Source organism: Ostrea edulis, chromosome 1, assembly GCF_947568905.1.
Source record: "Ostrea edulis chromosome 1, xbOstEdul1.1, whole genome shotgun sequence".
NCBI classification, from domain to species: domain Eukaryota; kingdom Metazoa; phylum Mollusca; class Bivalvia; order Ostreida; family Ostreidae; genus Ostrea; species Ostrea edulis.
The window spans coordinates 30,515,415-30,529,598 of NC_079164.1; the positions used below are offsets into that span (position 1 = coordinate 30,515,415).

At 33.6% G+C, this 14,184-nt stretch overlaps 1 protein-coding gene across 1 annotated transcript in view; it reads left to right on the top strand.

The window, feature by feature from the left end:
* LOC125663971 (uncharacterized) overlaps positions 1-14,184 on the top strand; it is a 35,690-nt gene that overhangs the window by 9,909 nt on the left and 11,597 nt on the right. The window contains exons 4-5 of the mRNA XM_048896429.2: positions 6,547-6,623; positions 11,703-11,852. Of these exons, the coding sequence (XP_048752386.2) occupies positions 6,547-6,623; positions 11,703-11,852 (227 nt within the window). The remainder of the gene's footprint in view (positions 1-6,546; positions 6,624-11,702; positions 11,853-14,184) is intronic.

The window sequence follows — 14,184 nt, forward strand, 5'->3', positions numbered from 1 at the left end:
AATCATAATTTATCATTTTGTGAAAGACACTGGGATAGATAAGGGGTGAAGAGCGTGTGGATTGTGTCTGCAGAAGGGACCTTTTAGGACCTTTATTCTCTAAAGTTGCAGGATTGACATGCAAGCTGTCTGTGAACAGATTTTGATTAATTGTCTGGTGTAGATTCAGGTCTGTTGAATGCCTACTGAGGGTAGATGTTGCATAATCTTTACAGGTGTTTTATTATTATGGGAAACACCTGAGATGACATCAGCATTGTTTGTTCAATTGAAATGTAAAATTTTCAGGCTCAATTAATGGTTTTGACATCTTTATGGTGTTTTAAAAAGTGACTTCATTAAAATCTCAAGGCTGATCAAGACATGTTTTCTCAACAAGTGCATGCAAAACATAGGGAATTTTTTTTTTCATTTCTGTCATATTAAATACAACCAGATCCAAGTTAATATTTTTTATATCGCCCATTTTTAGGTGTCCAAGGAAGTTAAACAATGAAAAAATTATTCTGAAACCCACAAAAACCCATTGATTTCATAATGAGAGGGCCAACTAAAGAGTTTTAATCCCAAAAGCAGAATAAAAAAAAATATGGACAGATTTTGTTTGACAGGTTGATATGGTTTTTTCATTGACAGACAAATTGAGAGACAAATATGATAATAAGCTTAAATTGGTGATCAAGCAGGTGATCAATATTTCAAGCTTCTATCAACTGATGTGCCCCTGTAGTATCTTAATGCAGCCTCCATTACTATCGTGTTCTCTCTGTGAACTTTGCTTGGTATGTGTGGGAAGGTGAAGATTCTTAATACACACTGAACCAATGTTTGCTGTATCAATCAATTTTATTTTTCAAAAAAACACGATTTCCACATTAAATGTTTATATTTTAGAAAAGTAAAAATATTAGTCTTGCCAAACGGATGGGTCCTGCCAAATCATCTGTATCTTCTGTATCTTCTGAAAGGTTGATTTTCTCATGCTATGACATTCAACATGCTGAGAACTAGAGACTTCAAGAACTAGAGAAGAGGGTGTTCTTAGATATTCTGATTTTCAAGAGGACAGGTAGTGAGGAAGAATCAACACATGTATATGTACCTGTTATAAAAACCACAGACACTCTTTCATACAGCATGTATATATGAATTGTTAGTTATAATTTTTTTAGCATTTTCAAATCAATACATTTTGCATGATCACTATGTATACATGAAAACCATGAAACAACATTTCAAATTTGCATTGTGTTTGATCAACATTGCCAACACATGTTGGAGATGGGCTCGTGTCAGGTTTAGTTCCTCTCAAGGTCAAGTGTGTTCACTGGGTTCAGCTTCTCTCACAACACTCCAAAATTTGGACAAACTAAGCACAGTGTGTAAACATTCTTGTTTGCCAATGGCACCATTGGTCATCACATTGGCTTGGCACATTTGCATAAATCTCCATTAGTCTGTGGTGCGGTAGAAAGAATTTGAGATTGTCACCATGATGCCGATTGGTTTTCTGAATCATTTTTAGGGTGAATCAGTTATTTACTATAATTTCTTGCAATTAATGTTGTTGGGTTTTTTTTGTAGAAAACACTAATTGTCCACTTCCTCTGTAGAATGCAAACACAGATTGCTCAAGATTGACTGAAAATCTTATGCAGTTACAAGAATCACTGCATGGCCTTTTTTTACCACTCAACACCAATTTACTTAATCTTTTTTGCCAAATGTTCAGTATTGCCCTTATTTACAAAAATGTAATTATTTTTCAATTGTTCGAGAAGAATTTTGATATTTGAACAGGTAAGACCCTGTACCACAAAATGGGGTTTCTAGAATAGAGTATTTGAGGAAACTAATTTCTTGTCTGTTGAACCAGTATACCAAACTTTCATTCTTCAGAATTTGAAACCCCAGGATCTGAAAACACATTGATGATTTTAATTTTGTGGGTTTGTTGACTTAGGTTCTCTGGTACTCAAGAGCTCCTTGTACCTAAATATGAAACTTGTTAACCCATGCAATAGTATTTATCCCAGATCAATACTGTTTTATAGTGACAACTTTGTTGACAGAAGACTTCAATTTGTCATCAGACTGCCTTTGAAATCACAGTCCTGAAAGACAAATTATTGAGAATTAGGAGGGTTTATTCATTGATAAATTGATAGCAGATTAATATTTAAAAACTCTACATTGATAAGGAAGGGGAATGTTGGGTATTTTGATGTATGCTCTGGTGCTAGGTAAATGTTTGCATTGTGTTTTAGCAGCTATTTTCTCTGGGTGTCAGACCTAGTGCTTCTTATTTGCAGATCTCTTTAGCAGTGTGTAAATTGCATTTAAGGTACACCTGCCCACCCTATTGAAGAAGTTTCACTCAATATGATTATCTGGCCAAGACAGGTTCATTCAAACAGATGTTCTTGTGATTTGTACATATATATGGTACAACGACTTTATGTGTACTTGATTTAGCGGGTTTTGTATTTAGGTGCTTTAAATTTAGCAGGTTTCATGTTTTGGTGCTTTAAATTCACACAATCATAAGTGAGCAGATTTATAATCTGTGTTTATGATTTATGACAAAATATATACTTACTATACAGAGAGATATTGATAATGCTAATTCATGATTTTACCAAAGTTTTCCACATCTACAACTACAAGGAATTTACATTGTGTTGATTTAAGTGTGCATTATACAGTATGCGATGTGAATGTCACACATCATGGGGAAAAGCAACTGCTCTTAGTCGCCTCTTCACCATCCAACTACTAAGAAACAGGAGAATTTATTCAGAGAATATATAGTAAATTGCTTCAATAATTAGTGCATAGATGATAATTTGGTACATACATGCATTATATGTGAGGCCAGTTGAAATATTTCTTCTATTACAAGTTGAGACAAGAATCATATGGACTTGATTCCACCAATCATAGCTCAGCACTAGAGAAACAGTTCCACCACTAGGCTGCTCTATCTCCTTCACATTCCTTCATAGTTTTGGCATAATTTTTACCAAGTACAAAAGAATAGTGAAGATCATTAAGACCTTTGTGAACTTTCTAAAAACTGAAAGTGATACAAAGTGCATTAGTGATCAGCAGGAAAGACGTAGGTCATGTAGTTCCAGGAAAAGGCTGTTTACGTGGTTTGTTTTTACCCCCCACTTCAGGTCTGAATAAAACCATCAATTGTAAACAGGAGAATCTACTGAGTTTCCCCTTAGAGTGCTTACTAGTTGCAGAATTGCTGCTAATGGCAATGGCAAACAAGACTAAGTGTTTCAGGGGGGTTTCTCTTTGATGTGTTCATTTAAAATCATAAGTTGCAATGTTGGAGTCCTTCTGTTAACATATCTCTCAGTGACTTTCTGATCTGGGTTTATTTTTGTGAAGATTTGAATGTATAAATATTTCTGTCTTCTTTAATGATTATAAATAATGAAGTGTGTCAGGTTTTGTGGGAATTTACTCAAAGTTTGAGAGTAACTTTTCAAATTCCACAAACTTCTAAAGTTCAGAATATACCTGTTTTTATTCACAGAATTTTGAGAGTGACTTTTCAAATTCCACAAACTTGTAAAGTTCAGAATATGTCTGCTTTTATTCAGAGAAATTTGAGAGTGACTTTTCAAATTCCACAAACTTGTAAAATTCAGAGTATACCTGTAGTAATAAAGAGATAAATTGTTTTTAAAAAAACATGTGAACAATCGTGAAAGATAGCATGGCTGTTCAAGAGCACATAAGATCAGATTTTAGTTTTAACAATACTTGCTACAAACAAACTTTTCTTCAAACTTGATGAAAATGAAAACTAAATTTATGTTTTCATAGGTAAAATGAATTATATACAATTTAATTATCATATGGAATGTAATTTATCCCCTTGATATCTCAATTGACTCCAAAACTGTGGAGACAATTTGTATCTAGATTTAAAATACAGGGAAGGGTGATATATATATGAACTTTTGAACATCATAGAAAATTGGCGAGTCCTGTATTTTTAAAGAATATTATATTTGTACTTCTTATAACCATACTCAAGCCAAAAAATATATGTCAACCCACGCATCCATTTTTTTGTTTGTATCAAGTGTCCTTAAATTAACAAAGGTAGAGATTTTTTTGATAGACAGATCAAAGTTGCAAGTCATTCAATTTTTAATTTTTAGTCTACATACTAGAGTGAGTTAAAGGAATCAAAGGTGAATAGTATCAGCATAAGGAAAACAAACGTCTGAAACTGAAGGAAACTGAAGGGTAGGCAGGGCACTGATCACCTGATTTAAATATCATGTCAGAGATTCCACGTCATAATGACTGTAATCGCTTAACTTATAAACTATGACTTTATACCAAGCTATGTTGTTATGTAGTAGACTAGTGACATCATAGGTATTGCTAAACGATGCTACCTGGGATATTAGGCTCAAATAGAAAGCGAGTTAGAAAATCAACGTGGCATAATTTTATTTGTTGACTTTGATGAATATTCAAAATAAATTTGATTTGTATCTAGATCTTTCAAATTTTTGAAGATATTATGATGATAAGAAGTTATAGTATTAGTGGCGAGTACACAAAGTTTAATGTCACCTAATCAGCTTGAATACTTCATGCCATATTAAGTACATAGAAATTATTTTATTTAATGTCTTCTAATTGAGACAAAAGATCATAAGCACATTTTTTTTATGTAATGAATTAAATGTGTCGGTGACAAGAATGAAAATGGAGTTTTATATTGTAAATTTTTATTTGTTATTGAATATGCATGTTTTTGTCTTTACCTCAAAATTTTGAAATGTACTGAGAACATTGAATGTGGATCCAATCCCTACCGTCAGTGTGAATTACAGACTAGAATTTAATTTCAGGTCTGAGAAACCAATAACAGAATTATGCTGATCAGTTTACATTGATTTTCAGGGGAAGTAAATCCTTCATGCCTATAACCACCCCCCCCCCCCCCCCCCCCCCCCCCCCCCCCCATAATGACAGCAGAAAACCATATTATTTTTCATTAAGTATGAGAAAAAATTCATTGACAGTTAATTTTTTTCTTGTCACTGTGTTGCCTTATCCACGAGACGTATTACAGATGATCAAATGCTGGGGCTACAGAACGTTACAAAAGTTCCGTCTTCACACTGCTCTGTGGATTGTTTGCATGAAGAGTTCAACAAGGATGGAACTAACCTATGGCTGAAGGCTTTGGCAGGAGATAAATGATTAATCCTGGGACAACCACTTAATATTGAGTAATGACTCTTGACATGCATACAGGGAAAATATGCTGAATGCCTATCAGCTGTGTGGCTTCATTTCCTTCCATTTATTTCTTGCACCATCCATATTATAGCTACACTCTCTAGATCAGTCGCTCTGTCTGCTACTAGGGGACAGAGAAGAGTCAATTAGCTGATCTTCACAGACAGTTATGTGAATCCTTGCTATTAGTCTTTCAGGACATGATTATGAGCTTTTGACAGGTTACAAGGGAAGGTTAGGTAAAAAGGAGCTTGAAATGACTTTTATGTGGTTTTTGTGATTAAATTATGCTGTTGTCACAGTTGTTTTGATGAGTGGAGCAAACGTCTGGGTATTTGTACTGAAGTCATCATAATTTGTTCGAACATTACGGCATTGCAACATGTGTAACACTTTGATGACTTTGCATTATTTTGATGAATACGCCATTCCATATTTTGCTACATATATGTCCTTCATGTTTCTGTCTGGGCTCTCATTCATTATGATCCATTTGTTTTCTTTGATGGATGCATGGATGGTGCATCCAAAAAAGATGAGCTTTAAAGTCTGCTTTCTAATTAGTTACTGATGTAACGCAATCCGCTTATTTTGTTGCAAAAAAAACCTAAGAGTCTGTTAGACACAACCAACCATTAAAGTGTTCATGGTGAATATTTTGTACAAGGGAGTATTTTGAGGTTTTAATTCTGAAGTGGTCTTATCAGAACATATCATTTACCTAAACAGGAGAAATCTCTAGGTAGGAGAGTGTTCACCTCAAATAAACAAATTTTAAAAAGTTGACAATGAATTCAGTGCATTGTCACCTATTGAGTAAGAACCCTTGGTGCAGGAATGAAGATGGCAGGGTTTGACTTTTCACTTTTTCATGTCACTATGCTATGCCTATTATTCTTTTATCATTGTGGTGTAGATGACACACCCAGTGCATTTGTATTATAAGACTCTGTAATAAAGAATAGAGGATTCATACAAAGGTATTTTAGTGGATGATTCAAAAGACATAATATTGTTAACTTTATGACAACTGATACCACACATGCTGGGTAATTCTATCACGGATGTCATAAATGTAACTCCTGTTACTGAAGATTTGCAGTGCTAACACCTTAATATGACTTTTATTACCATCACTGTGTGTGTTTAGAAGAACTGATAATTAAACTGGTTTTATGGTTTTCTTACATCTGTTGCTTTTGGTACTGCAATAGAAACACTTGAATACACATTATGCTTAAGCTTTCCTATTTTCACTTGTAGGACCAACAAGAATGGAGATATAAAAAGAAGAGAAAAAGGAAGAGGTTTCAAATTCATCGTTACAGCGTTTAGTGAAGGTATACAATATATTAGATGTACATACTTTATGATTATATTCCAAAAATTAGGTATCCCATAGGGCCAAACTTATAAGTGACGGAAGGAAACTATAATGATGTACATATAACAAAGTGGGTTTAACAAAATATTAAAAAAAAATATTAGGATACCGTGAACTATACTTAATGATGGCAGGTAAATATTTGCCCCCCCCCCTTTATTTTCACCCCTTTTGCCCTCATTATCAGTGGGCGAATTTAAGACTAGGTGAAACTGTTTTCTCTCTTATTTCTCTTTTAATTAACACAGCTGTGTCTGGGTGAATTTAAAACTTATTGAAACCGCCTGCATGTGTAGAAGGCAAACATAATCCTGTATACAGTGCAACAAATCAAAATCAACAGTTTCTGACTCTCTCACTATATATAACCAAGTTTTAACTGTATAATATGAAATGTTGATGAAAATTGTTTTTACAATCCTTGTCTTCACTTATATATGACAGATTATTTCATTTTAAGTTTGGTTGATCTTTTGATAACAATTGTGTGTTATGGTGTAATTTTTTCTCTTTATGAATGAGAGTCAATGATTTTATAAAGGATTTCATTGGTTATAATAGTACAAAGTCCTCAGTTTCATCATCATACTGTCTGTATTGGAAATACAAAGATTCATATAATGAATATTGTACCCAATATTAACTGTAATATGAAGCCTCATTCCTTTTATACACACTAAATGAGTCTCATTATTGCTAATTCCATTGATATAGGATGACCAATTATCAGCTGAGGTCTTGTATAGGGTCACTATTGTCTGTCACCTTTGAAATCCCAAGCTCTCCTCTGCTCTGTTGCTTGTCATGTTGTGGGTATTTGATGCTGTGATGTGACAAAAGGACCTTGTAAAAGCATTCCACGTACTGATTTAAAAGTTTCCCCAATTCTTTCCTCTACTTTTGTTTGACATCCCTTAATGCAGGGGGGAATTAATTAGTGGAGATGTCTAATAAAAGAAAATTGCGGATTAAATTAGAGTTCAAGAGTATGCATACACTGTGTAAAGGCAATTATAGGGGTTGTTCCTCTGATAGCTGGGAAATTTCCCAGTGCTTTTGGTCTGCATCAAGTGGTCAGTTTAGATGAGCATTTGATATCTGAATAGTAAATGACTAGATGTAGGATTGGACAAGCTTGATTTGATTTGTTTGTATTCATTAACATCAAAGTATCTGTATATGAGTTGACTCTATAGGAGAGATGGTATGTGCTTGTTGCAAACAGTGTTTTGTATTCTAAATTAGCTTGTAGCCCTTTTCATAAAATGTCTCCCTGCTTTGCTATGAATTAAGCATCAAAATATTTCAAGTATTAAAGTATAGCAAGTTATTTATTAGATTTAAATTCAGAAATCTGTAAGCAGTGAAATGTTTAGAAATTACAGTGTTCCTAAATTTTGATCATAATTGTATGATTTTTTGTGAAACAGGCTATTAAACTATGATTATAAAAAATGGAAATGAATATCATTTTTTAAATTGTAATTGTGACAATAGATTTTAATGATTTTGTACTGTATAATAATAGTTGAATCTGATATGATTTATTCTATCTGTTTGATTGCTTGGAGTAAATTGTATACAATGTAGGTCTGTTTTCTGTGTTAAGGGATCACATTCCGAGGGTTGGTAGGGAAACTATTATATCCCTGCTTTTCTTTGATCATTCTTCATCATAAAACAGTTGGAGGGGAAAAATAACATGGTATGGTACAGTTTTGAGTAATCCATCATTTAGTAGTAAGATAAAGTGATGAAACATGTTATCACTGTGTCAGAATATAGTTCACTTTTCAACTCGGCTCCTGTACTTCTGCAATAAAATACACAATATATCAGGAGAGCTCTGTAATTCTGGCAGAAGTTCCTGTACTGAAAGCTGAAGTGTGATTTGAGTTCTGATTGTCATTTTATGTTCACTGAAAAAATTTTTCTTTGAAGTGTTAACATTTAATAATTTTTTATTTCTATATTTTGCCTTATCAGTCGAAACAGAAAAATGAGAATATGATTATTTGGTGATAATTGTCCGTAGCTTTGCCATTTTAACTGGTTGATTTATAAACTGTAGAAAAGTGACAGGTGTATTTTCTTCTTATCTCAAGCTCTTTAAGAGTTCAAGGGTATTGAGTTATACATCTTCAAGTTTTTTGATCATCACAGAAAAAACTGGCAACTTGTCTTAATGGCTGAGTTGGCAACAGGTTCTCTCAAGCCATTATTAAGTCATTGCTTGAGTTGTCCAATATTCTGCATGGCTTTCGTTTGTGAAAATTTGTCGTAAAACAATTGCAACCTATAATATACCATTTACAGACCATCAAGCATCCCACAATTTGGACAGATAAATGGTCGAATCCTTTATCAGTTGAAATGAAAACCCTCTTTGTTTGCATGCTATTAATCAGCAATGGAGGGGGAGAATGCTGTTCACTTCCATCCAGTTAGAACAAAAATCTGTTCAATTTTATCCAATTACAATGACTACCACTGCTTCTCCCATATCATTCAGTATGAGTTTGCTTGAACCGAACTTTTCTCATGTTTTGTAGTGGCAAATCTGCTGTTTTAGAACAATTATCCAATTAGAAGTAAATGACCTAGGTGCCTGAAACTAGGGATCTTGGAAGATTCTTGGCTGCAAATTACAAGGGAAATCTTGTATAACATTTGAGTCAGCAGTGGTAATGTTTTTGCCATTGACTAGTAAAGAGTTCCCATATAATTATCTGCTACAGATCCAGAGATGCATTGCTTAGTAATTAGTCCTATTGACAAAACTATTAATAGAGCCTAGCTCTTTCCTTGGGTACTAATAATTGACTTTTTTCTTTCTGGGCGTGTTGTTCAAACGAGTCTTTTTCAGTGCATTGTTGCTCAGTTTTTCTGTAGGTTTTGTTTTGTGGGGCTTTGTTGCAGTGTCATGCAATGTTTTTAAATGCAACAAAATTGATGATCTATGAGGCAGTCTTTCTTGTATGTGATAATGTGAGCTGAAATTAACACAGGATATTATTATTCATGAAATAAATACAGCTGTATTCCGTTTCACAGCTGAGTGTGCTTCATTTAAAGAAGTAAATGTGGTAGAAAATGAATAAATAAGCACGTCACAGTTTTTTTGGATGACAATTAGGTTGAAGTTTAGTGAAATTGAAGTCAATGCAAAGCTGAATTATATAGATTGTCTCTGAGTACTCGATATAGATAAACTTTCACAGCACATTTAATGAAAATAGTAAGGTTTCTGTCATCATGACAAGGATGAAATACCTTGAGAACGATGAAACGAAAATAAGTCCTAATGAAATAAACATGCATCAGAACTCTTGAGTCTTATCTTAGTGTAAATTGTTTGAGTGATGTATTCATTTAATGTTAAAGAATCAATAATTTGTTCACATTAAACAAATGTCAACATTTAATTACCATTGACCTTCAAGATGAAGAATTATCAAGAGACATTGATAAAGGTTATGAAGTCTATTTTGATCATATGTGTGACTGATGGTCATTTAATGTGGTTTTGGGTATAAATATGCAGTTACGTATTTTGATGGGTAACAGTTACAAGCTGTAAAATATTCCTTGATATTTTTGAATACTTACATTTCCAATGTTTTTGCCTTTGATATATATGATAGCCATTTCCTCATGAATGTGCTGCAGTTGTGAATAATGTGCATATTATGAATCTTAAATAATAAATTATCTCAAATGATAAATACCCTGGTATAGTATGTGTATTTTAACAAGCTAAATTGCTTCATGAAGTATACCAATGTGAAACACTGCAGTTCATACCCTCTTGCATTTTCAAAAATGAAATTTCAAGTCTCTTAAATTTTGCAGTTCTGTGTTTTGTCTCATTATAATGTGCTGGTTTGCCATAACAGACTGTCATTTTCAATAAATTGGATTCATTTTGCCAGTTTCAGATATATATCAAACTTTTCAATAAATACCTAGTGAAAATCACTAAGGCTTCATTTACTTTTTATGAATTGGACTATACAAAGATACCAATGGTATAAAAAAAAAGGTCAAGTAAAGTATTAATTTCCGTGTCACAAAACATGCCATGTTTATTGCTGATTGCATGCTTATTAAGGTCCAATCAGGTCCAGTCTTTTGTAGTCCAAAATTGATAATCTTGCTACATTTTATGAGATGAATCATCAATTTTATGAACAGCTCATTCTTAAGACCAAAATCCTATAATCATCAGAGCAAATAGAAAGAAGACCATTTCAATAGAACAGAATGTGAAAGACCTGATAGAATTAGTTTGGTATATGTTTTGCTTATCTAAGATGTAGGATCAAGATTCTGATAAAGGCATGGCTATTGTTTTGAATGTTCCCAATGATTCTGACAGTACCTGTGTTTTGGTTTTAGAGGGTGATTTTGATAATGATAGAATGCACTGAAATTAGGAAATGAAACTTCTTGTCATTTGCCCCCCCCCCCTCTCTCTCTCTCTCTCTCTCTCTCTCTCTCTCTCTCTCTCCAACATGTTCCAATTATGTGATTTAAGTAAAGAGCCAATATATAGATATTTTTGTGTTCTTCTCATAATTCAATCAATAGTGATTATTATGAGTGATAATTAGCAGAATAATCATGATATTCTATAGGCAGTATATCAGATAACACCACCAGCTTGTGAAAAAGTCAATCAACAATGGATTTACCATGTTCATCAAATGATTTATGGTTTCATACCATGTCCACATCATATCCCTATAGAATTTTTTTTTCTATGAACATTAAATAAAACAAATGTGTACTTGAAAATGCTTTTGAGGAATTAGTCAGGTTGATTGTAAAAATGCTTTTAAGGAAAGCTGAAGGTAAATTTCTGAAAATTGTTTCAGGAAACCTGGTATTAGTAGCTTTCATTTGTAGAAGCTAGTTTGTGAAAAAATAACCCAATGAAGTTCACTCAGATGAACAGAATTGGTAGAATGTAATTTTAACAGTAGATTCAGCAGCAATAAAGTAATGATATTTATTTCTTTAATCTCTTTTGCAGATTTTAAAAAATATAATTCTTGTGGCTCACACTTCCAATGTGGCAACAAGTTCTGTATAGATGAAGACCTCAAATGTGACAAGGTGGATCACTGCGGTGATAATTCAGATGAAGCCATGGAAGGCTTTGCTCAGTGTGCAGTTGAAGATGGTAAGATGAAGTTAATATTTTTAAAATTTAGTTTCCCATACTCTTACAGACTAGAATCCCTCTTTATTTTATTACCCATATTTATGCCCAAGAGTCCAATTCACGAGAGTTGTTTTAATGTCAATTTGGTGCCATGACCAGGATATTAGTGCCTGTATCTGTTACTAGTCTACACGATGAATAAAAATCACAACACCAATGTTAGCAAACAGCATGCAATTTGAACACTGCGTAGATATTTAATATATTTTGGCTAGATTGTTGGTTTATATCAATTAATGTTCTTAGGGCTCACATTTTTTGATAAGTAATTGGCATCCTTTGGCTCTTTTCCTTCAATTAGACAGACAAAAACATGGGGAATGATATTGAGCAAAACACAAGTCAACCTCTAAGGAGCAATTTTCATATGTATTTAGCAAATTTAGGAGTTCTTTGGGAACTAAGCAGTCATATTCAATAGATGCGAAAATGTTTCATGATATATATACTTATAAAGTATGCACTCGTATTCTTAATAGGTAAGTAATCAAATTTCTTGGGTCCATTTATATGGATAATATTTCTTACAACTAGTATGGTTTGGACTTTGGACATGATTTTGTGGAAACATTAATTCAAGACCAGAACTAGTGCATGTATATCGCCTGTACTGGGTAAATTATGGATCCATTCTGATACTCATTAGACCCCTGTTAGTACATTCTGATACTCATTAAACCTCTGTTAGTACATATATTAATTCATCTTAGAAGGCAAACAAGAATCCAATATCCTCATGAAAACTAGGTAATTAATACCACTCTAAAAATAACCCAAAGATGTTACACTTCATCTGTATGAATAGATTATTTATAGGGCCCTGCAATATGGCAGGTGCCCTATAGTAATCTCTCTGTCCATCCATCAGGACTTACTATGGCACATGGTAACTTAAGTTTCCTTGGGAATATTTTCTTAAATTTAATACATAATTCTCGGATAAGGCAGAGGAAGACTTCTTTCGATTTTCAAAATCACCTTTGTTGTTACAGAGTTATGGGACTTGGATTCGTTTAAGATTAAAAAGATATTTGCACTCTTTATGACACATGGTGTCTCTGAGTTCTGAAAAAAGAATGAAGGGTGGATATACTAACCTGTATTCAACCAGATTCACGTAGCTCAGTGGTAGAGCTGATGGACATATTCGTCTGGGGGGGGGGGTAAGGTTTCATATTACCGTAATAAACGGATGAATATTCAGATCATGCTGAATATTTACAGGGAACGGATTCCTAACAAATTAGAGTTATATTATTCTTTCTTGCTAACTGGATTAAGAGTAACTTGAATTATTCAGAGGAATCAGTGGTTTAGTAAAACAGTATTCCTCTATTCCCGCAACTGAAAAAAATTCATATAAGTAATGACTTCAATCTCCATAGATCAAAACCACATTGAGAGAGGATTTCAGAACTATGATTGGAATAATTCATAATTGTCAAAAGTAACAAAATGCAGAAAATTTGCATAATACTTTGAACAAGTTCTCCCTTTGGAAGAATTTCATCAAAATATGTGATTTCCTTGCTACATGATCACCTATGTAAGTCGTTCTGAATAGTCAGTTTGTGCTTTCTATAAGCATTTGAGTTTGCCGTGCTTTTGAATACTAATAGATTTGTAGCTTTTAAAAGTGGTCATCTCATAAGCTTATAGAAAGAACAAACTGACTATTCAGAATGACGTATGTAGGTGATTGGTGGGGAGATCACATATTTTGGAGAAATTATCAGCTCTACATTAATTTTTTCATAAGGTGAGGGTAAGTACACAAGATCTATTATATGCTATCCACACTTCAGGTGTCTGTGAATAGGACTTGGGCTCAGTCAGGTGCCTGTGAATAGGACTTGGGCTCAGTCAGGTATCTGAGTCAGGTACCTGTGAATAGGACTTGGGCTCAGTCAGGTACCTGTGAATAGAACTGGACTCAGTCAGAGCCACTAATGGATTCACTTGTGTGAATTTTGTCTCAGTTTGAAATGGAATGTAAAATCCATGAATTTTGAACATAGATTTAGAGAAAATAATCATTGGTAATAGGGGGATAGTGTAATGGATAAAATCAGAGATTTGGTCTCCATATATGCTCTAATCACAAACATCTACAAAACCCAGAGACTGATGCCAGACAATGTTTTAGTTCATTGTTTTATCTTTTGTGAGAATCAAGAGAAAAAGTGATAGAGAACAGTGCTTGTTTACATCATGACTCCATGTAGATTCTGTAATTTCTATCACTATCAAGATTATTGAGACATTCTTTCCCAGGGCATCAAGTCTAATC